At 46.2% G+C, this 24,420-nt stretch overlaps 1 protein-coding gene and 1 non-coding gene across 6 annotated transcripts in view; both read right to left on the reverse strand.

The window, feature by feature from the left end:
- Window positions 1-534: 534 nt before the first annotated feature.
- Window positions 535-652, reverse strand: LOC120096126 (5S ribosomal RNA). The gene has a single exon (XR_015635011.1). It is a non-coding gene; the product is annotated as a 5S ribosomal RNA (ribosomal RNA).
- Window positions 653-12,630: 11,978 nt separating this feature from the next.
- The window catches only part of Insr (insulin receptor), a 138,074-nt gene continuing 126,284 nt past the window's right edge, over window positions 12,631-24,420 (reverse strand). For 4 of the 5 annotated variants that reach the window (XM_087577748.1, XM_087577747.1, XM_087577746.1 and 1 more), the window contains 5 exons: window positions 23,736-23,846; window positions 23,402-23,561; window positions 21,333-21,462; window positions 20,556-20,690; window positions 12,631-17,789 (listed from right to left, as the gene is read on the reverse strand). In XM_087577748.1, coding sequence (XP_087433874.1) covers window positions 17,435-17,789; window positions 20,556-20,690; window positions 21,333-21,462; window positions 23,402-23,561; window positions 23,736-23,846 — 891 coding nt within the window. In that variant the 3' untranslated portion in view covers window positions 12,631-17,434. 5 annotated transcript variants of the gene reach the window in all.

The following is a 24,420-nucleotide window of genomic DNA, read 5'->3' on the forward strand; positions in this document are numbered from 1 at the left end:
GGGTTGGGGATTTAACTCAGTCGTAGGGCACATGCCTAGCAAGCACAAGGCCCTGGGTTCGATCCTTAGCTCTGGGGAAGGAAAAAAAAAGGCAAAATAAAAGTTGTAAAGTCGGGCTGGAAGGATGGCTTAGTGGTTAAGAGCACTGACTGCTCTTCCAGAGGTTCTGAGTTCAAATCCCAGCAACAACATGGTGTCTCACAGCTTTCTGTAGTGAGATCTGATGCCCTCTTCTGGTGTGTCTGAAGACAGCTACAGTGAACTTATATATAAGAAATACATCTTTTTAAAAAAAAGTTGTAAAGTCTATTTCAGTTTGTTGGTTTGGTTTGGTTTGGGATGGGTTTTTTAAGGTTGCTTTGTTGTTTTGGTTTCTGTTGGTTTGTTACGCACATGGTCTCACTGTGTATCCCTGCTGTCCTGAAATCACTGGCTCCTGAGCTCCTGAGCTCCTGAGCTCCTCCGAACCGAACTCAGGCCCTTTTGATTGCTAGGCACGCACTCTACCACTGAATTAAATCCCCAACCCCCAAAAGCCTACAGCACCCGGTATCCCAGGCAGTCTCCCATCCACGTACTAACCAGGTCCAACCCTGCTTAGCTTCCGAGATCAGACGAGATCGGGCGCGTTCAGGGTGGTATGGCTGTAGGCTGTCTGACATTTTTTTAAAGGAATATAAAACTATTCATTGACACAGCCAGAATACGGCAGATATATAGGTGAATGCCAGCAACAAACCAGTGAACTGCGAACAGGACCCCAGTTGAAGAAATCAGAGAAAGGACTAAAAGAGCTTGAAGGGACTTGAGACCCCATACGAACAACACCACCAACCAACCAGAGCTTCCAGGGACTAAACCACAGCAGGACTTAATGGCCAACATCAGCTCTAACCATGATTCTACTTCCACACCAAACAGATTCCATGAATCATAACCTTTTAGTACATATTTTAACTGCCTACAAAGGCGTGTAATTTTCAAAAACCTTTGCCGGTGAGCTGTGACTGGGTCGCTGCTCTCGGAGCTGTGGTCCCTCCTTGGTTCCCTTTTGTTCCTCCCACCTTAGCTCCATCAATGCACCAGCACCGACCTGACCTCTCTTTATCTCTACCCACTTTTGCTCCATGTGTAAGACTCTCAGAGAGAATCTTCCCTCAGGAGGGAGATCCTCAAGCCCAATGACCATTCCGAGTCCACAGGCTGCAATCAGCAAGAGGATTTTTATTGATCAGGATACACAGGTATCTGTGGGCGTCCCAGTCAATTCGGAAGACTGGCGCGCCTAGCAGAGCCAGGGTGGGCTTTTTATAGTATTTTGGGGAGCAGAAGCAGGCTTACAGAAGCAGATGCATGGTTACAGGGATGTGATTGGTGGAGTAAATGAGGCATACGTGTATGTTACCTATTTTGGCTATAATCATAACAATGAGTTAGCAAAAAGTACATGGTGGTCGGGTCTCCCGGGGGGGTCAGGGACTGTTTCTTTTTCCCCGCCAGGTGGCCCATGGAGCAATGCCCATATTTTAGTCTAGTTTCTGCATTTTGTTTTCTTTTCTGGGCTATTTTGTCTAAATGTTGGGTCAGCTTGTCCCACATATCTAAAAACTTACTTTTTACTTCTATAGTTGAGGGCCTTGGGCTTGTACAATTCCCTTTCTGGGAGGGGGTCTTTCATTCCCCCATTTTCTTTTTGTCCTTGAGTGGAATCTTCCACTCAACTTGGTTAAGGTACCTCTGTTTTTTGTTGTTTCACCATCTGATACTGTTGTCTCAGCACAAAAGTTTGAATGACTGAAAGTCTGTATCTCTTATTATTCCTGTCTGATCTGCATAGAAACAACATTCTTCTTTTAGTGTAGCACACAGACTCCTTCTTTAAGGAATATTAGGTCTAATCTTTTCCTATTTTGAAGGACTACCTCTGAGAGGGAGGTTAGGTATTCTTGGAGGTCAGCTAAAAAGTCTTTTTTACTCTTTTTATATCTGAGTCAATGGCAGTTCTGAATTCTCTATAAGCCTTGCATTGTAGGGCAACAGCAGATGTCCTTGTGCTGTCCTTGTAGCACCTAGATAGCCTGAAATAATTCTCAACTCTCTTTTGTGTCTTATTAAGTCTTTAGCATCAGGATTCTAATCTGGACACTATCTAAACCTATAAATCAAGGTCTTTTAGAACTTCTAAACTTATATAGGTTGTGATCCCTGAGGCACAGTCCCAAGAAGTGTTAGGAGTACTAACATATGTAATGTTACATCATTTGTAATAAAAATCAAGCCTATCCTTACACCTATTCCGAGGGAACCCAGGGCAAACAGGCAAACATGAAATTCTTGTTTCTAAAACACACTCCTCAAGTAAGCATTATAGCAACCTCCCAGTCACTTAAGTCTAGGGAGCTTTTTGAAGATCTGAGTGTCCCTTAGGTCCCAGCTCTCAGCCCCAACAGCTAGTACGCTGCTGGTGAGGGCTGAGAATTGACGGCTGTCAGGGTGGTCAGCAGCACCAGGTACGGTCCTTTCTAGCGAGGCTCGAGTGTCTGGGCTCAGTGTAGCTGTAGTCTCTAACCTGGAACTGATGACATGTCTCGGGGGTCCCCGGGGCATAGGCTGCTGTCAGCTGTGAGCAGATTTCTTTCTATATCACCTGTAGGTCTTTTAGCCTGGCATACAAATCATTATTACTATGACATGTTGGTTCAGTAACATCATCTAATACAGTCAGGGGAGCTGAGGCCCCATATAAGATCTCAAAGGGGGTAAAGCTGAATCTGGAAGGGGTATTTCTTGCTCTAAAGAGAGCAAGAGGGAAGGAGTGTCACCCAGTCTGTGCCAGTCTCCATGGTTAATTTGGTCAGGGTCTCTTTTAGAATTTTATTTATTTACTCTACTTGTCCTGAACTTTGAGGTCTGTAAATACAACGTAATTTTCAATTGACCTCTAAATACTTGGCCACACCCTGGCTTACCTTGGCAACGAAAGTAGGGCTGTTGTCTGACCAGATTACCTTGGGCATTCTAAATCGGGGGAAGATTTCTTCCAGTATCTTCTTGATGATTGTAGAGGCCGTCTCTTGTTTGGTGGGGAAAGCTTCTATCTATTCCTGAAAAGATATCTATAAACACTAGGAGACATTTATAACCATATTTTCCTGGTTTTATCTCTGTGAAGTCCACTTCTCAGTAGGATCCAGGTTGTTCCCCACGGAGCCTCCTACCAGAGTCAACTTTCCTGAAAACAGTTACCTTTTGGCATGGTATACATCAGTGCACTATCTGTTCCACGAGATACTTGAGACCTGTGACATAATATTTAGTTTTTGAAAACGTCTGGATGAGTTTGCTTACCCCTAAGTGAGTCTATTGATGCATTTGTTTTATCATGGCCTCTGCCTATTTTTGTAGCAGGATCTTCTTTCTCGTTGAGGTGTACCAGAGTCTCTTCCTCGGCCTGGCTGGGTCATGGAGGGCCCCTAACAGAGCCAGAATCTCTTTTTTTCTTGCCCTCAGATGTCAGCAGGCCCCTCTGCTGCTGTCCACAGAGATGTTAAGTCTTTTTCTCAGTTCAAGGGCTTTGGTGAGGGGAGCGAGCTCTACTCTCTGAGTAGAAGTGCCTTCTGGTAGGGCCTGAGCCCATATGACTCTGTTTCCATCTACCACTGCTGCCCCAGCCCATCTTTTTCCTTCTGTAAGAAGCTGCTCCCATCTATGAACCAGATGGCATCTACCCCCTCTGCTGGCTGATCAGTCCGATCTTTATGCCACTCTTTAGTGAGCTCCTGCTGACAGTCATGAAGGGGGGTGTCTAGGTCGGGGTCCGGGAGCAGGGTTGCAGGGTTTAGGCTCGTAGGGGCAGTCTGGAATCACAAGGAACAAGTGGGATACCTGGCCCACACCAAGGTCCACCGTTCTTCGGGTAGTCCATGAGTATCATTTGTTGCCGGTAGTCCCCTGTACTCAAGGTCTTTTGCTGGACACTAGCCCATTTGGGTGGAGGAGCACAGAGTGTTGGGCCCCCATATTCACAAAACAGCTGGGCGAGCTTCCATTCTATCTTAGCGCATAGCCAGCACTCTAGGACCAAGAGGCTTGCCTTCCGGGCTGCTGGAGAGGCCCCTCTTGTTCTTCCTGGGGCAGTCCCTGACCCAGTGTCCTTTTTCCTTGCGATAGGCACACTGATCTTTAGCTTAGGAATTCTCTTCTGTTGCCGGGTACTGTCTTCTTAGGTTCCCTAACTACTGTGGCCAGTATATATTTCTCTCTTGTCTTTTATCTCTCTTTAGCTCTCTAGCTTCTTCTTTTCTTCCTTAGCTTCCTGCTCTTTTTACCTTCTTTCCTCTTTCTCTTCCTCAGTCTCTCTCTTATATCTGCACCTTCCTCTACAGCTATTAGATGCTGTCCACTTACTACACTTCAACTTTACTTTCTCTGCAACTTACACTAACTCTCAGCAACTTAGCTTAACCCTTCAAATTTCTGTAACTTTCTCTCTTTATATCTTTTCCTTATCTTAGCCAGATTGGTGGGGCATTTTCCAGCCCCTCAGAGACCCACCCTTGGAGCCTGGTGGCAGACCCGGAGCACTCCCTACCTTCAGGGGTATTCAAGTCAACAGTCAGGAGTGAGGGTCTTCCATCTATGTCTGGAACATTCTTTCTGGCCTCTAGCAGGATTCCATCTTTCCTCGGTGGTAAAGAAGACCTGTAACAGTTACTAACAAGCATCTCACGTGGGATGGTGAGAAAACAAGAAGAGAATCTTGAGAATAGAGGTCTACTGAAGAGGACAAATAGCATTTAGTCACACAGCTAAACCAGGAGGACTTTTTGGGACAAAAAGGCCATTGTAAAAATAAGCACAAGCTTTGTGTCTGTGAAACAGAACGGCAAGCAGAGAGGGAGCTGATCTGTTACCGACCATCTCTCTGGACTTAAGAACTAATAACAAAAGGATGGAGAGATGGTTAGGACCTGGGTGCTAGATACCAAGTGGCTGACAAAAGAATTGTAACCAGTTCACCTGGGACTTTCAGGAGCTCAGTAGCAGCCCTTTACCAAACTGTCTCAGTGGGCTAAAGGTCCATGGAAAAGAAAACATTAATCCTGACCTTGGCCACAGCCAAAGCCTGAATTCTAAATTTTGACTGGCAAAACAAAGTTCTTCACAGTTTGTTGCAGATTCTTTTCGAAACTATTTTAGGGGCTTCTCTGCCCCCCAACCTGGGGCATTTTGACCACAGGGGCAGGAACTGGCTGCTGAGGGGATAGGATCAAAGGCACTCTCCATGTCAGTGATGACTAACAGGGAAGGTGATTTAATGTTGGAGATCAACTCCTCTCTTGGAATAGGGCCAGCAGATAAGGCAGGCTCCCTTAAAGAACTTCTCTTAATGAACGCTCTCCTTCTGTGAGCAAGTGTTGAAGGTCTGGCCACTGAAGGCAGCAACTGGAATTATTATTTTTTTTCTCAGGGCCAAAAGTCTCATAAAAACAAACACTAACTCTATATTATCGTTTTGTTGTCAAAGCGTCAACCCCGGCCAGCCTCATCACCTTGAAACTCCTCTTACGCTGACTTGGCCTGAGCTGCACCACTGCCCACGTGCAGCCTGCAGCTTGCTAGCAGGCCTGCATGCTTGTCACCCTCAGCCCCTACATTTTCCTACTCTGTGCTGTCCCTTCCTTAGAAGCTGTGAATGTTTAAGCAACAGGGAGAATTTTTCTTCAGGATCTAAGGTAAAGCTTTCAGGCTCTTGTTAATGCCTGCTTCAGACAGGGTTACTCGCTAACCTGGAGTTCTTCATACACAACGGTTAACAGCAGCTAGACTGGACAAGGGGAGCAAAGGGAGGGGCATCTCTCCTTGGGGAGGAGGCTCAAGAGAGAAAGATAAAACACCCCGGCAGAAAACAATTTTTCTCAAGCAAATTATTTCCAAGTTAAGCACCAAGAGGACCAAGTAAAACTCCTTGACAAACAAAGCAAACAGTTTCATGATTTCAAACACAGTGTCATTCCAAGATTTTAAACACAGTCGTCTATCCAAAGTCCAAAAACGAAACAAAAGTCAAAAAGACACTGGACAATACCACAGAAAACAACCCAGACAAACAAGACCAAGACAAAGCATCCTATAACCAATTTCCACAGATGTTCAAAGAAAATTAGGACACAAAGAAGACAAACAATTCCAACAGTCAGACAGACATACGCACCTCGGCTTCGGTGTCAAACTGAAACCAAAAATTCAGACAGAGGCACCGAGGGTCCGGATCCTTCAGTGGATCCGGCTCTCTCCTCTCTCCTCCAACCCAAAACCACGTATCCTTCCGATACAGGCTGAGCCCCCAAAAAACTGGGCTCCAAACACCCTTGGAACGTCTTCCAGGGCTGCGGGGGAGAAGTCCGAGCTCATCAGCTCCTTCTCTGGCCCGCCCAAATACAAACGGTCTAGACCCAAGCCAAGTAACTAAGCATTTACAGAACAAGTCACAAAGCAAGACAAGACAGGACAAGACAAACACTGGCCAGCTTACCTCCCGGTGGGTGGTCGGTGGTCTCTAGGCAGAGGATCTCCGATCCCGGACGAGCCCCCATATGTAAGACTCTCAGAGAGAATCTTCCCTCAGGAGGGAGATCCTCAAGCCCAATGACCATTCCGAGTCCACAGGCTGCAATCAGCAAGAGGATTTTTATTGATCAGGATACACAGGTATCTGTGGGCATCCCAGTCAATTCGGAAGACTGGCGCGCCTAGCAGAGCCAGGGTGGGCTTTTTATAGTATTTTGGGGAGCAGAAGCAGGCTTACAGAAGCAGATGCATGGTTACAGGGATGTGATTGGTGGAGTAAATGAGGCATACGTGTATGTTACCTATTTTGGCTATAATCATAACAATGAGTTAGCAAAAAGTACATGGTGGTCGGGTCTCCCGGGGGGGTCAGGGACTGTTTCTTTTTCCCCGCCAGGTGGCCCATGGAGCAATGCCCATATTTTAGTCTAGTTTCTGCATTTTGTTTTCTTTTCTGGGCTATTTTGTCTAAATGTTGGGTCAGCTTGTCCCACATATCTAAAAACTTACTTTTTACTTCTATAGTTGAGGGCCTTGGGCTTGTACAATTCCCTTTCTGGGAGGGGGTCTTTCACATGTTTGAAGAACACTGAGACAGCTTTATCACTTTAGAATTTTCGTCCTAGAACAATTGCTGGGCTCAAACACCTCCCACCTGGAAAGGCGTGCCCTTAAAAATTTATTATCCCAGTCTCTCCTTCTGCCCTAAGCTTCTATCAGCTAGCCCCGGTTGACCTCCTTGGCCATTTGCCAGTAGTGGAGGACACTGGTTCTAGCTCCCTCGATCTTACATGACTGCTGCATGTTCCTCCTTCCAGAGCATGGCAGAAAAGCCCGTCTCTTTCCCTGCATCTCCCTTTTCCTTTCCTCTTGGGACCCAGAAGTCCCACCTGTATCCTTCACCCAACAATTTGGTTCCTTATTGAGAAAAATCAAGAACCAATTAGGGAACCAGACCTTAGTATCAGCACCTTCCCCTATACCTAAGGTTTTGAGTTTCCTTTAGTTGTCTTTTAAACATAAACTTAAAAAATGTTTGTCATTATACTGTTCAGTCTCCTGGACAGAACCAAAAAGCCCTTCTTGTTTCTTCTGTTCCACAAAGAAAGGTTTCTTGTCTTCCTAAGTTCACCCGAAAGACTGTTCATGTTGTTAACAAATTTATCTCTTTTGTAAACTTATAAGCTCCAGGAAACACATTCAAATCTACCTCTGGTGGACCTAACAGACTCCATCCGAATAAGTATACTTGCCAAGCAATAGCCTAAGTTTGTACCTGTTACCTCCTACAGAGAGTGGGATTCCTCTCCTGTGCCCTGGAATTGGGACTCCCTCAACCCAACCACCAAGACCTAAGGTTACACATAAGAAAAAAAATTTAGCCCAATGTAATTAACTTTATTCTCTACCTCTAGTGTGGTGTGTGTGTGTGTGTGTGTGTGTGTGTGTGTGTGTATGTATGTGTGTGTATGTGTGTGTGAGTGTGTGTGTATGTGTGTGTGAGTGTGTGTGTATGTGTGTGTGAGTGTGTGTGTATGTGTGTGAGTGTGTGTATGTGTGTGTGAGTGTGTGTGTATGTGTGTGTGAGTGTGTATGTGTGAGTGTGTGTGTTTGTGTGTGTGTATGTATGTGTGTGTATGTGTGTGTATGTGTGTGTGAGTGTGTGTGTATGTGTGTGTGAGTGTGTGTGTATGTGTGTGTGAGTGTGTGTGTATGTGTGTGTGAGTGTGTGTATGTGTGTGTGAGTGTGTGTGTATGTGTGTGTGAGTGTGTGTGTGAGTGTGTGTATGTGTGCGTGTGTGTGTATGTGTGCGTGTGTGTATATGTGTGTGTGAGTGTGTATGTGTGTATATATGTGTGTGTATGTGTTTGTGTACATGTGTGTATATGTGTGTATATGTGTGTGTGAGTGTGTATGTGTGAGTGTGTATGTTTGTGTGTGTGTGTGTGTGTGTGTGTGTGTGTGTGTGTGTGTGTGTTTCAGCATCCTGTCAAGTCCAGGCGTTTACTCAAAACCTACATCCGGCACAGCTCCCAAGAAGCAACCTGCAGATGCTCCAGCCTACTCTCACAGACACAGCTGCTTCTACTGGACCTGCATCTTCCTACCCACAAATGGTTCCACAGACAGCAAGGAAACAGCCAACACTCCCCTAAGACTGGACCAACATCCTCATCCCCATTTTCTTAGGTTTCCCAGAGATATATCGCCCCAAAGTCAATAGGAAGTAGCTAAAGATGACGACCCTATTCACCAATACCTTTTTCTAGTTTTTCCATTTTTTAATTAAACCAAAATAGAGGAATGTTAGCATTCCTTGTAGGCTCCATCCCACAGTTACCTGGCAATAGCCAGGTATGCTTGGCCTATGATAAAAGGGACCATTCACCCTCTCCTCTCCCTCTTACTCTCTTATCCTCTGCCCCTTCTCTCCCTGACCCCTTTCTCCCCTTCCCCTCCCTCTCCACGTATTCCTGGCTTCTCTCTCTCTCTCTCTCTCTCTCTCTCTCTCTGTCTCTCTCTCTCTGTCTCTCATCTGTCTGTCTGTCTCTGTCTCTGTCTCTTTCTGTCTCTGTTTCTCTCTCTCTCTCCTCCCTTCCCAACTCCACTACCCATACCCTTAATAAACTCTATTCCATACTATATCTGTCATATGGCTGGTACCTCAGGGGGAAGGGTACCTCCTTCCTCCTTCTCCTCCTCCTTCTCCTTCTTCCTGCCTCACAGTGCCTCCTCCAACCCCAAGCCTGGAAAACCTAAATCCCACCTATATTTCTTCTGTCCAGCCATTGGTTGTAGGCATCTTTATTTACCAATCAGAAATAACTTGGGGGTAGGGTCATTTGGGTGTACATGCAGATTCCAGGTCTTGGAGACTCTGTCTCAGAAAGAGGAGGAGCAGGAGGGAGAGCACCTGAGGAGCAAGATCAAAGGTTGTCCTCTGGCTTCCACATGCATACATCCACACATACATATGCCTGCTTACTTACATGTACATGTGCTCCTGCACAAGCACAAATGCTTTGACACCAATATACACACAAAATAAATAGTTTGCCGTCTTAAGCCACTAAGTTCTGGGGACGCTTGTTACACAGCAAAAATGTATCATGTGAAGCTATATTTTATATAAAAAAAAGTTACAGAGTTTAAAATGGAGACTGTGTCTGTGTTTTGCATACATATATATTCATGGATGTCTGGTAGATGTACATTAATGTGCAGATATGTGCACATGCATTCAGAGACCACAGCAGGATGTTACATAGCTTGTCTATCATGCTCTACCTTAGTATGTTGAGACAGGGTCTGACTAAACAGACATTCGCCAATTCTGCTAGGTTGCCTGGCCAGCAAGCTACCACAATATGTCTGTCTCCACTTTTTCCAAAATTGTGGCTGTAGATACACACAGCCAAGTCCAGCTTCCTACTGAAAAGATTCAGTGCTCTTTTCTGGACTCCACAGGTATTGTACACACATGGTCCACAGACACATGTGTAAGCAAAATATCCATACACATAAAATAAAAAAATGAAAAATTTTAACTTCTAGGTTTACGTGCTGAAGATCTAGACGTCTCCTCTCAGAATGTGCTATTTGAGGCCGGGGATAGCTCAGTGAGTAAAGAGATGGCTTTGTGGTTTTATTTTTCTTTTGCTATGATAAACACCATGCTCAAAAGCAACCAGTGAGGAAAGGGTTCATTTCAACTTAACGTTTAGTCCATCATCAATGGAAGCCAAGACAGGAACTCAAGGCAAGATCTTGAAGCAGAAACCGTGGAGATAAGCTGCATAGTGGCTTACTCTCTGGTGGCTTCTGCTCAGCTACCTTAGTTATACATCCTGGGCCCGCCTGTGTAGGGGATGGTGCTGCCCACAGTGTGCTTTCCCTGCTCCCAATCAACTAGTTATCAATAGAGACAACCTCACAAACACAAAGACCTAAGTTACACACTATTTGTGTAATGGTTTGAATAGGAATGGCTCTTATAAGCTCCTATATTTGAATGCTTAGTCCCCAGTATTAAAAGAACTAGGAGGTGTGTCCTTGTTAGAAGAAGTGTGTCACTGAAGGTGGGCTTTGAAATTTCAAAAACCTATGCCAAGCCCAGTCTCTCTCCCTCTCCCCCTCCCTCTCTCCTCCCCCTCTCTGTGCGTGCCTGTGTGTGTGTGTGTGTGTGTGTGTGTGTGTGTGTGTGTGTGTGTGTGAACATCACAGTTCAGGATGAAGCCCTGGATTCTGCCTACATGCTGCCATTCTCCCTAATGTGCTAATGGACTCTGAAACTGTGAGCAAGCCCCATTTAAATGAATTCTTTTTTAAGATTGCCTTGATCATGGTGCCTCTTTACAGTGACTAAGACAGAGGTTAGTACCAGGAACTGGAGTACTGCTGTGACAAGCCTGCCCATACAGTTTGTTGAAGGAATTTGGAAGACTTTGGGACCTTGGACTGGAAAAAACGTTTAGATGCTTTAGGTGGACTTAATGGTCCGTCCGAGTAGGAGCACGGAAGACAGTGTTGAGGACAATTTGAACTGTGGGAGTCCAGTTCAAATAAAAGGCTTCAGGGGGATAACATCACTGGGTGGCCTGTGGCGCAGTCTTCTGATACTTTGGAAAAGACTGTGGCTGCTTTTTGCCCTCGTCCTAAGAATCTGCCTGAAGCTAAACTGAAAACTTTTGAACTACGGCATTGGCAGAGGAGGTCATAAGGCAGCCCCGGTTACCTTTACCAGATTGTATGGCCCGATTGTTAGTGGCCAGTTTTATTCGGATCTATGGGGGAAAGGAACAAGCTGAGCGAGGAAAGGGAAAAACAGTTCGAGGCAAAAAGGAACACCAGGAAACATAACGTTGCAGCCAAGTCCAGTGCTAAGGAGAGGAAAGGCTTAAAGAAAAGACTGATGATAAACGTAATTAGGGAGTGCTGGCCTCAGGGCTACACCCTACGCAGGCAGCTACGCTTCAGACTTGTAAATGGGAATTAAAGGGAAGCTTGGGCAGAGAAGGAAAACATCAGCCACAGAAAGCTGATGCTGCCACAGTTGAAGGAGGGGCCCATGCCCCAGCCCCAGCAAGTACCAGAAGTTGGTGGATTGAGCCATATGGTTCTGGCTTTAGAGTCAAGGATACAAGAAATGGGTTATAGGATCTCCCTCCATAGGCCAGGCCTTTGTCAGGGGTTTCCCCTGCATGGAGGCCCAGACAGGTCATTTCACGAAGCTGTGAAGGTGAAGTCTGGATTGTCCCGGAGATCCCAAGTTGACAGAGTTGTGAGAAGTTGCCACTGAAAGTCACAGGTCGGAAGCGGAACTAACCCAAGAGAGGGAAGTGTGTTGCTGTCAACAAACCAGAAAGAGGGTGCAGGTCTGAAGAGTGCTTGGACGTCAGACATGGAGATGTAGAATTTGAAGTTTGTCCTGCTGGCTTTTGGACTTGCTTTGCCCCAGGATTTCCCTGCTGTACTCCCTTTTGGAATGGTAATGCACACCGTATGCATGTGGGAAGTATACGATCTGCCTTTTGATTTTGATTTTGCAGAGATTACAGCTAAGCAACTGCATGAATCTCAGAAGAGACTTTGGACTTTTAAGGAGTCATGAGCCTGTAAAAGACTATGTGGTCTTCTGAAGTCTGACTAAGTGCATTTTGAACGATACTGTGGCCATAAGCACTTGTTAGCCCCTTTTAAATGTTTAAACCCAAAACCCAACCTTTTAAGAAAGGGTCAGATATGGTGACATGTACTTATAACCCCAGCACTAGAGAGGCAGAGCAAGAGACAGGCAGGTCCCTGGAGTTCACTGGCTGGACATCTGTGAGAAAGCCTGTCTCAAAAATAATGGTGGACAGCCCCTGAGAGACAATATCTGAGACCGTCCTCTGAAATCTACACTCACATCCATACATATACACATGTGCACCTGCACACGAGCACCCACACATGTATATCTGCATACATGAACACACAAACACATAGGATTTCTCTTAATATAGCAAATCTCAAAGCCATAGCCCCACCCAGACCAACCCGGATACTACTACACACACAAAAGGTCTCAAGATAATTTATTCCAAATTTTAATATAAACAAGTAATTAGCCTGTATTATACATGCAGAACAATTTCAGCCCCTTCCTTCCCTTCCCCTCCCCCCACACAAAAAAAGGCATAGTCTGTACATGATGCTACTCGGCTCTTGTAGGGAAAATGTCACTGTGCTTTGGGTGGGCTTTGTGTGTCTCTTTTCTGCAGTGCTGTGGCACATTTGATCCGACACCGTTGACACATGGGATATAGCCACCAAGGCACAAAAAGGGGGAAGGAGCAGCAACTTTGATACAAAGAATAAGGACCAAACAAGCCATTCCTGTGCTTGTGGATGGACACACACACACTTGAGGACCCTTCTTTCCTTCTCAAATAATCACAAGGGTTCCAGGACCATGATCTAACCTTTAACAAATTTTTGTTTCATTTGATGTTGTTGTTTTCTTAAACGGCCCACATACTGATAAAAATTTGGCCAGAGACTGATTCTGTATCCTGATTGGTATTAAGTTAGCTCAAATACTCATTGATCGCCATTTCTTGAGTACTATCTGAGGATGTATATGCCTTCAGTCATGGCCTCTTAAAAGGCCATCATATTATTTCATGTAGTTTAAACAGCAAGTGATAATCTGTTATTCCTAGTCTCCGTTTTCATCTCTCATATAAATTCATATTCTGAGGAACATTCCGGAAGGTTTTCTAAAATGACTACACTCTGTGTATCATTTACACAAAATCAGCACTATTTTTTTCCACGTCCAACAAAACCGTAATTTTTAAAGAGCCTATGTTGTCAAGAACTCATCAACTAGAATTCAGAATACATCCACGTATCATAAAGTCAAAGAACCCTTGCTAAAATGGCCATCACTTTACCACGATCGTCATTATGGACTAGACTGTCACAGTGATACTGCCCACTGGCCAGTGTTATGGTGAGCTTCAAATAAAATTGTTCTGCATGGTAGAATGTCCGTCCTGATAAGATAGTAAGGTTAATTTTTGCTTGTGTTGGTGGCGCCACTCCCAGCTACCACAAAATATAGCTCAGCTCTTCCTGGAAATCTCCATTCTCCCAAACTGGGCTCAACATAGATCCAGAAAGTCATCAGGGCTCTTCCCTTCCAGCTAGCTTCAAATTACAGGGAAACATTTAGAAGGGCTCCAAGTACATGAACCTTTCCTGATGTGTGCTTGACATCATTGAACCAGACAGGAAAACATGTCTGCCATTATCCTGGAGGAAATAATTGCATGGCTTTCACCATGCTCAGAGTGTTAAAGTAATGAGACATCCCCCAAAGCACACAACAAGAAGTGCCAATGTAACTTGGTGTTGTTGCTCTCTCTCTCTCTCTCTCTCTCTCTCTCTCTCTCTCTCTCTCTCCCCCCATCACTCCAAACTACAAAGAGTCGAGCCATGATTTTCTAGGTCTTGAGATTGTTTTCTTACAAAGCTATCATCATGTGAAAACAAAATGAGTCTCATGATCCAATAGCTACTTGTTTCCTTCCCATATCAAAATGGAATTCGTGGAGTCCCTTTTGGTAGGGCCACCCAGGTTGGCGCACCTCTCCAGAAAAGACAGAAGAGTCAAATTTCAAGGACAGGGTCCTACAGTGACATAGTAAGGCAAAACATTAAGTCGGGGCCATGCTGCTGGCCCTGCCTTGATTTCCAGAGTTCTTGCAACTGTACAAGGCTAGTGTCAGCTTGAAGTCAACCAAGCCCCAGCACAGGGGTTCTATTCCATTGTGCAGGGTTCAAGACCTGTTCAGGGAATGGATAGGTTTTGTATTAGGCTCTCCCCAAATACCCTTGTATTGGCTATTTCTGTAGGAGGTGCCCACACACAGCCTTATAAGTCTGAACAGGGAAAGAAATAGCGGTCAGAGAACCAAGCTTCCCTTGCGTTCATGTCTGGGGGATTTTGTGTGACATCTGAAGGTGCTGGTTCACTGCCTCATCAGGGAAAGGAACATCCACTTTTCACCAAGACCTTAGATCAAGGGGCCTCTCAAAGAGGCCAAGTCATGACCTGAAGTATGGCTTGTGTGTGAGAGCCCGTGGGTTTTTTTTTTTAAAGGAGGTTATACTCAGAAGGATATCAGCAACAAGAAGACTCTGGGCTCACAGGAAGGCTCTAACGTTTTAATCCCAACTCTCTCCTTCAAAATTCTTCCTAGCCATGGCATTCAAAAATCAACTGGTACACAGCTCCCCAACTCGGAGAATGATTCGGCCAGAATCCAGAAGCCCCAGCATCTGTTACTGAACCACACGTCCTGACGAGACACTGAGGTAGACTGTACTGAGAAGAAGAAAATACCCACACTCACCTGCTTTTATTTTTCCTTGATAAAAAAAAATTTACATGCATACCATTTTTTTACAAAAGTGATTTTTCAAGAGTGATTTTATATATTAAAATAAATACTTTCCCCAGTACTATAAGAAAACCTTTTGAATTAGAAAGGTGTGAAAATTTCTGCTAGTAGAGCATCGCTACAAATTTACTGTAAAAAGGAAAAATAACAAACAAACAAAAAAATATCCAGACCTAAGGTGTCTTCCACTGATGCACAGACCTCCTATTTACAAAGTGTTTTGGGAAAAAGTAACTGTAACTCTTGCTTCTTGTAAGTACCAATCACTGAGTTTCCTGGTAATCTTTCTGCGTGCTGCAATTTTTCTAATATAAATTTGACAGCAGTTGACAACTAGGATTTATGTGTTCCTGTGTTCTCAACCAAGACTCAAGAGGGTTTGGGGGTGGCCAGTGTGTCTTTATCTCGTATCTCCTAGGGGATATCAAGGTATCAAATACTTGTGGGGAAACGCACGCAGGAAAGAACCCCCGGGAGGGTTTTTGAGTTTGCCATAGTTGTCTCTCACTTGAGCAGCTGTGGTTTGATGCAAAGAGGTTGCGAGTTTGTGTGCCTTCACCAGTTCTTGGTGGTGGGAAGTGTCCGATGTTCTCTCCTCTAGACTTTAGTCTCGAGAGACTGAAACATAAGCGCTTGAGAAATAGACTCAGGCGCTCCATCTGGCCAAGCTGAGGTCTCTGGGCACCGCGAGCAGCTGTGGGGTGGGGTTTAGTGTGGAGAATAGCCAGATGCCCCAAAGGTGGAGACCGACAGCGATTTGAAGGTGCACCTCCTCAGACACTGCTTAGTGTTCCCAGAGTCCAACTGTGTCACTGGTCTTTGGGATCTGAGTTCAGTATCTTTGAGCAAAGTGTAGGCTTTGAAGAAGTGAGGTACACAAGCAGAGAAAAACCAGACAAACACAGGTGTTCTGGAAGGCCACCTCGGCCCCAGGTAACCACCAGTGTATCCAAGCAAGGAACATCCAGTCAGTGTTACTATCTGAACCAGTCAAAAATCCAGTTACCCACAAATCCACAAGAACTCACCGAGTCCTAAAAGGCTAGCAGCTAATGTGGTATAATTCCCAGAAAAAAACAAAACAAAACAAAACATGTGTTTCAAAGACCAAACACAGAGGCCACTCATGTATTGTCCCGTCTCCCCACACAGGCAGATGTGCCCACCACTTCCCCTGCTCCCAAGGAAATAATAACTTATTAGGCTCATCTCAAAGATCCCATAAGCTTTAAATATGTTACCAATATATTCTCAAACTTGTTGCCTTACTTCCTTCTACTGTGTGTGTGTCTGTGTGTGTGTGTATGTGTGTGTATCTGTCTGTGTGTGTGTCTGTGTGTGTGTGTCTGTGTGTGTATCTGTGTGTGTGTGTGTGTGTGTGTGTGTGTGTGTGTGTGTGTGCCCGTGCATGCATGTCCTTTGTTTGATCTTCCAAAGATCCTCCATGAATCCAGACCAAATAATCATCCCTCTGTTTTTGGAAATCATCACCAAAGGGAAGGGGAAGAAGACACCTGAGCGAGTTCTGACGTGACTGAGGAGAATCTCTCGAGGGCACAAGCTCTCGGTTCATAAGAAGGAAGAGGACAATATGAGGTCACCCACTCCAAGCAGCGGGTGCTTCATGAGCCAAGTCACCAAGCATCAATCCAGAGAAAAATGTAACATACACACAGCCCCCACCCCACCCTGTGATCTCTAACCTGGACACAACACACACGCAAATGCACGCAGGTGTGCAGATGAGCACACACTTAGGAGTACACACCCTTTCCCAAAATAATAAAATATGAAAGCAGCAGCTATTGGTCAATTTGAGGAACTGATTTTGTGAATGAGGAAAAAAACAAAACAAAACTAAAATAAAATAAGCTCCTTCTCTCAGATTAATGAAACCTTCTCAAAGCCCAACCCCGCGAAAGCACGCAATTCCAGAACTGGGTTCTGTAGGTCAGGTTTGGTTTTTGTTTTGTTTTTCTGTCTGTTTCTTCTTTGCTTTCTGACTTGTGCTCCATAAATAAAGTCTGTCTTTGACAACTAACTATAACTCAGACACTAGCAGAAAAAAAAAAACTGTAAAAACAGGTTCATCCTTCCAATCTATGAGGAAAACACCAGCAACAACAATAAAATCTTGGTTTGATACCGTGGGGGCAGGGAAGGGAGTATGGAAACCCCAACCCCTCTAGGTTCACAGTTAGCCCTCCACAGGCTCGCAGGGTTGGCGACCACACCTGTGTGTTTTCAGGTCCAAAGACAAACAGAAATGTGTACGAACTATCTGTGAGCTCAGTTTCACATCTGGGTAGAGTCCCGATAATCCTGAGTTTCCTGGAGGCAGTCAAACTACAGAAGAGTTTTTAAAAAGAAAGAAAGAAAAGAAAAGAATCCTTCCCCGAGCGAGCAGGCGCTGTTAGGAAGGGTTCGACCTCGGCAGGGTGAGGACCCGCCCATTCTTCTTGCCCCCGTTCATGTGGGTGTAGGGGATGTGTTCATCATAGGTCCGTTTGATGCTCAGAGAGGACCCTCCCTCCCGGCATCCAGCCTCTTCTCTCTGACAGTGAGAGGAACGATCCAAGGGGACATTCTCCATGTCCTCGAACTCCATCTCCAGCTCTTCACTCTCGGGAGCCTTGTTCTCCTCGCTGTAGAAGAAGGAAACTTCCGGAAAGCTGGGGTGGAGGTCGTCCTTGAGCAGGTTGACGATTTCCAGGAAGGTCGGCCTCATCTTGGGGTTGAACTGCCAGCACATGCGCATCAGGTCAGTGCTGTGGAGACAGGAACCAGGGCGGATACGTTTAAGTCAGGGGAGCCTTGGCCCTGGCTGTGGTTGTACGCAGAGCGGACAGTAAAGGCTGGATCAACAATTCTAGCGGGACTGAAAGCCGGTTTTGAAAAGCGAGCCAGCCAGACGGGGTGGTACATGCCTGTTATCTCAGCTACTCTGAAGGGTGAGGCGGGAGGACTGTGAATTCGAGGTTTGTCAGGTTAGAGAGACTTTCAGGCCAGTTTGGGCACCTTAGTGAGACCGGTGCCTTTAAGTACCAAGAGGGACAAAGCTCACTGGAGAAAGAAGGTCGGCAGAGGAGAGGAAGAAAAGAAGGGGAGATAGGAAATATTAGGGAAAGGAAGGAAGGGGAAGGGGAAAGGAAAGAGATGGGAAGGGGAATCACATAATGGAGCCCAAGAAGCTGTCAACTGGGAAAAGAGGCCCACTGAGGAAACGTTTAGATTAGGTTGGGCTATGAACATACCTCTGGGGGGTTTGTCTTGATTGTTAATTGATGTGGGAAGACCCAGTTCTGTGGATAACACCACACCCTGGGCAGGGGGTTCCTAACTTTGTGAGAGTGTCGAGAGCAAGCGAGCACCGTTCCACACACTTATCTCCCTCAGCTCTTGACAGAGGGCGTGATGTGACTAGCTGCTTGAGTTCCTACTTTGACTTGCCCATCAGTGATCCAACTAAATCCTTCCTCCCCTAAATTGGTTTCACTATGACAACAGGGAAAAGAAAGGACGGAAACTGTTCAGACACTGAACGTACATCACTTAGCACAATATGTGTCCCCCGTCTCTGACGCCTCGGTATTTGCTGTGATCATTCCTACCTGGGGCGACTTGCAGAGACCCAATGGTCATTCAAGGCTTAAAGACCCCTGGGGAGCCTTGGCAGGTTCAACTGTATGGGCTAAACACAGGGGGCGAGTTTCCAGCTCATTCCAAGGAAAATGCTCCACTCCAGGAGCAGTGGAGCCAAGTGGCATGGATTGAGACCTCTGAAATGGTGAACCACGGTTCAGTCTCTCCCCACTGAAGTAGAACTTCTTGGGTATTCCCTAGCGGTGAGAGCTAGTACAAAGGGTCTCGTCAGTGCACCTGGGAACGCCTATTCAAGCTCCAACCACACGGGGCCACTGTGCTGTTACAACACAGCCTTTGGGGTTGGGGATTTAGCTCAGTGGTAGAGCGCTTGCCTAGCAAGCACAAGGCCCTGGGTTCGGTCCCCAGCTCCGAAAAGAAAAAAAACAAAACAAAACAAAACAAAACAAGAGAGCCTTTAAGGGAAGGTTGTGCACCTCTGCCCTGGGCTTAATTTATGTTCCAATTGCTGTGATGACCAAATGCCCCAATAAAAGACACAGGGGAGAAAGAGGCCATCACACTTCCAGGCCGCAGTCAGTCCATCGGAGTGGGGAAGTCAGGGCAGTAGGGACTTAGCGCAGGTGGTCACATGGCGTGCAGTCAAGAGTAGATAGCCAAGGAGCGCACGCATGCTCGCTTTCCCCACTCTACAGAGCTCAGGACCCTCTGCATAGGAAATGGTGCCACCTGCAGTGCACCCTCAATGACAGTTCTAGACCGTGTCAAGTTCACAATCAAAACTAACCATCGCCGATAAGTTCCCCAGTGCTCAAGCAGCTACAGACTGCTCTCATTAGGAGGGGCCTGATGAGGCCGTGTTCAGAGTATTTTGAACACGAAAAGATAAAAGACAAATCCAAGCCAGTGTGCGGAGACACCGATACAAACACAAATACGTTTATGAAGATTTGACAGCAATGAGGGACGGCTTAGTCGGTAAAGTGCTCACCTCTCAAGCCCGAGGACCTGAGTTAGAACCTCAGAATCTACATAAAGAAACGTATACATCTGGGGCTGGAGGGAATGGCACAGTGGTTGAGAGCACTGGCTGCTCTTCCAGAGGGCCCAGGTTCAATTCCCAGCACCTGCATAGCAACCCCCAACTGTCTGTAACTCCAGGTCTAGTGGATCCAACACCGTCACACAGACATCCATGCAGGAAAAACACCAATGCAAGTAAAATAAAAATAAATAAGCAATTTAAAAAAATGCACACATGGAAAATCCCAGGGCTGGGTGACAGAAGCAGGAGGGTCCTAGGGACTCAGTGGCTGGCCAGCCGGCCTAGCTGAGTCAGTGAGCCATACCACACCAGAGAGTCACGTCCCAGTGCAGATGAGCAGTACTTCTAAGGATGACGCCCTCCACACATGTGTGTACACACAGGCACACATCCGTGCATTCAGAAAAGATTTAAGGGGCTGAAGAGTTGTCTCAGGGGCTAACAGCATCTGCTTCTCTTGAAGCTGACTGAGCTATAGCTCCTGGCACCCATGGATTGGCTCACGACCACCTGTAATTCCAGGCCCAGAAGATAACCGCCCCCTCTTCTAGTGTCCTTGGGCACCACGTGTACATGTTATGAACATACGTGTAGGCAAACACTCCTAATACCTAAGGGGAAAATGAATCTTTAAAATGGATTTGACATGCATATGTATGCATGTAGACTGCATGACACATGAACAAGCATACATACATGTAAGCAGAAGCACACATGAAAATGAAAGTGGGCATGCAGGTTGCGACATGGAAATACAGTCCTGGGTATAAAAGCATGCTGTAGAAGCCCTGCAAACTGAAACCACGCATATGCACCTAAAATACACAGACACGGAACGTATGTAATGGGCAGACCCTCACATGCTCCAGATCTCTTCTATACTTACAGTCTCTCTGGACAGTTATCAGGGGGATCCAGATAGCCTCCATCCATGACAAATTTCAACACCTGTTCATTAGACAGGCCTTGGTAAGGTTGCTCAGCCAGGCTGGTGATTTCCCAAAGGACCACCCCAAAGGACCTGTCGATGACAATTGAGAGCGGTAAACCAAGAAGCCGACGAAACGTGCAGCAGTCTCTGTCTCGAACACATCCACGCACGCCCCTTATGGCTTACTAGGACTCTGTGGACCGATTACTAGAACAGGTGATGGACCGAGGCGATATCTCAGCTGGCAAAGTCCTTTCTGTCAGAGCACGGGTACCTGAGTTCAAGGCCCCAAACCCTTGTAAAAGAGCCAGATGTGCGGCCAGCGAGATGTCTCAGTGGGGAGCACTGGCTGCCAAGCCCAGTGGCCTGAGTTAGACCCTCAGGATCCATACGGTGGTGAGGGGAGAGGATGGACTCCCACAAGTTGTCCTTTGACCTCTATGTATGTGCTGTGACACTGTCTCCCCTGGAACACACACATGCGCGCACGCACACACACACACACACACACACACACACGCATGCATGCACGCACATGCAAAATGATTTCTATTATAATTCATGAATAAATTCTTCTAAGACTATCCTCAGTCAACACATAAAGGTAGGCATCTACGAGAACACAGACAGACATACCTTCATTTCTGTATGGGAAAGGCAGGCTTTCCTGTCAACTCCTGATACCCACATTGAAGCCTGGCACCCACGCCCACCCACGTAGGCATGACTCACCACATGTCGGAAGAAGCAGTGAAGACTCCGTCCTTCAGGGACTCGGGTGACATCCACCTCACGGGCAGCAACCCCTTGCCCCCTTTCCGATAGTAATCTGTCTCGTAGATGTCTCTCGTCATTCCAAAGTCTGACAACAAACAGTTCACAGGCTTTTCAGGTCATCCTCCTAGCATCTTGAGTGCTCCACCCCTCCAAGCACCACTAGAGGTCCTGTAGGTGGCAGGCGAATTCGCCAAGAGGGGATTCTTGAGGTGTGTGGGAGGGTGTGGACGGAGAACAGGGGCTGTCATCCTTCCCACCTACTCCTTTCCCAGTGTCCCAAATAGACCTTTTTCCTTTCCCAGACAATCTGCTGCTACCTCGACTACACTTGGGGTCTCCTTTTGACCTTGTCTCTTGCTGACACTCCCAGTGGGCAAGCCAGCCTCTCTGCCTCTGCGTCTCTCTCTAACCCATCTCATTTCTCATTTCCCTTTGCAAAGTCTTGGCTCACCTCCATGCCTTCCCTGTACATCCTCCGACCTGGGTCATCCTCCTACACAAGGGCAGCTATGTGAACAGAATCACACTCCTTCCAGTTCTCATTGGTTTTGCTTCTTTCTTTCTTGAGACGAGCTCTCACATTTGCCAGGGTAACTTTGGACTTGCTACATAGCTGAGGATGACGTTGAGTTTTTTATCTTCCTGCCTCTACCTCCCCAAGTGTCCAGATACACGCACCACCACCCTTGGGTTTAGAAGGGGGGGTGGTCGTTGTTAATGTAGAAGGTCTTTAGGATCATAAATATAGAATGATGTCCCATCTTCCTGCATATAGGTTGATGTCTTTGGGTGTATTCCTGTATGACTCCCATTGTTATGTAGAAAAATATTTCCTGGAATCATATATAGGTTCTTCTCTCTAATGTGTGTGTGTGGGGGGGGTTGGGATCTTTATGGGACCTTGCCTGGTTGCAATTCTCACTGAGAGGCAGGCTTACAAAACTCGTACATGCCTGCTTCTTGGCCTTCAGCTTAACCGCACGGCTCACTGTCCTTGGGTCCCTCTATACCTGTCTTACCCACACATTCCAACCAGCATTCTAGACACTTAGCCTCTGCTTCTGTTTGTTGCCTCTTTCTTCTGCATTCTCTGACTCAACCTTTGGTCTTGCCAGAACCTCTACTAAATTTCATAGTAAATTTGAACTGTCATCTGAGCACAGGCTAGCATCAGACAGAAAAGCCTCCACTAAAGAATTACCTATGTTGGACTGACCTTTGGGCATGTTGATGGGGAATGTCTTGATTGCTAATTGATATAGGAGGGCTAGGCTCACTGTGGGCATCACCATTCCCTTGGAAGAGACTGCTGGGCTATACATGAAAAGCTAGCAAAATATGAACCAGAGCAAATCAGGAGGCAGCATTCTTCCATGGTTTCTACTTTAAGTTCTTTCCCTGGCTTCTCTCAGTAATAGACTACAAGGTGAAATAAATCCCTTCCTCCCCGAGTGGTTTTATTTATTTATTTATTTACTCACTTATTTTTGATAGAAACAAAAAGGAAACTAGAATAGAAATCTTAGCTTTCTGGGCTGGGAAAACACCCAGAGTGGGTAAAAGTATTTTTCAGGCAGCAAAAGGACCTGAATTTAGGACCCCAGAATCTACCATGTGACCTATACCCTATAATACATAATACACACACAGTCTCTCAGTCTCTCAGTCTCTCAGTCTCTCAGTCTCTCTCTCTCTCTCTCTCTCTCTCTCTCTCACACACACACACACACATACACACAGTCTTTCAGTCTCTCTCTCTTTCTCTCACACACACACACTCACACACACAGTCTCTCAGTCTCTCTCACACACACAGTCTCTCAGTCTCTCTCTCTCTCTCACACACACACACAGTCTCACTCACACACACACATACACACATACACACACACAGTCTCTCAGTCTCTCTCTCACACACACACATACACACATACACAGACACACAGTCTCTCAGTCTCTCTCTCTCTCTTTCACACACACACACACACACACACACACACACACACACAGATTTGAAGACACACCTCCGATTTTGACAGTAAAATCATGGGCAACCATGCAGTTCCGAGCTGCCAGGTCCCGGTGCACAAACTTCTTGGCGTTCAAGTATGCCATGCCATCGGCAATTTCTGCTGTCATCTGAATCATTTCTTGCAAGGTAGGGGGAGGACGGCCTGGGTTGTTCTAAAGTCAAAACATGGGTTGCAGTTAGCACTCTGATTCCAACTAAATCATCTCTTACAGGGTGTGTGTCGGGGGCTTGGGGGTGTAGCCAGGGTCATTCTAAAGTCAAACATGGGTTAGCGTTTATCGTATACTTAGATCGGGGGCCTGCTAAGGGGCCTGGAGGCAGCTTACCTCAGCATCGGGCCGCAGAGAACGGAGGTGACTTTTCAGGTCTCCATGAGCCATCAGTTCCATCACTACCAATGTGGGCTGGCCTTTGGACACCACCCCAAGAAGGCGGACCTACAGAACAAGCATGGAGGTGACTTGACAAGGGTCCAGGTTTTATAGTAAGTGACAATGAACTCTCTGTCTGATGCCTATAGCACACAGGCCACCCTGTTTGGATGAAGCATGGCCAGCCCTAGTCTAAGGGAACAAACAGACCCACTCGTATAGAGAACATTCCAAGCAAAGCTCACTGGCCTAGTGTGCCTCAGTATATAAACCATGTTCCTACCTCCAGACCTTTACAGTTCCCGCTCTCCGTAGCCTGTTCCCTCCCTCCCACGCACATGTGCTTCCGTCTCACACCCTTTAAGACTTTGCTCAATGGGGTGGGGATTTAGCTCAGTGGCAGAGCGCTTGCCTAGCAAGTGCAAGGCCCTGGGTTCGGTCTCCAGCTCCGAAAAAAAGAAAAAGAAAAAAAAAAGGCTTTGCTCAAATATACTACAATCCTCTTCCCCTCACTTTAATTTCTCCCAGCATGCCGTACCGTTTGGGAACTGTCTTCCCTGAAATAGAATGTCTGAGAGGGAGGTCAAGAATCTGCTTCAATGTCAGCAAGAGCAAGGCATTTAGGTGCTGATAGCTAGCA

Source organism: Rattus norvegicus, chromosome 12 (genome assembly GCF_021556685.1).
Source record: "Rattus norvegicus strain SHRSP/BbbUtx chromosome 12, alternate assembly SHRSP_T2T, whole genome shotgun sequence".
Lineage (NCBI taxonomy): Eukaryota > Metazoa > Chordata > Mammalia > Rodentia > Muridae > Rattus > Rattus norvegicus.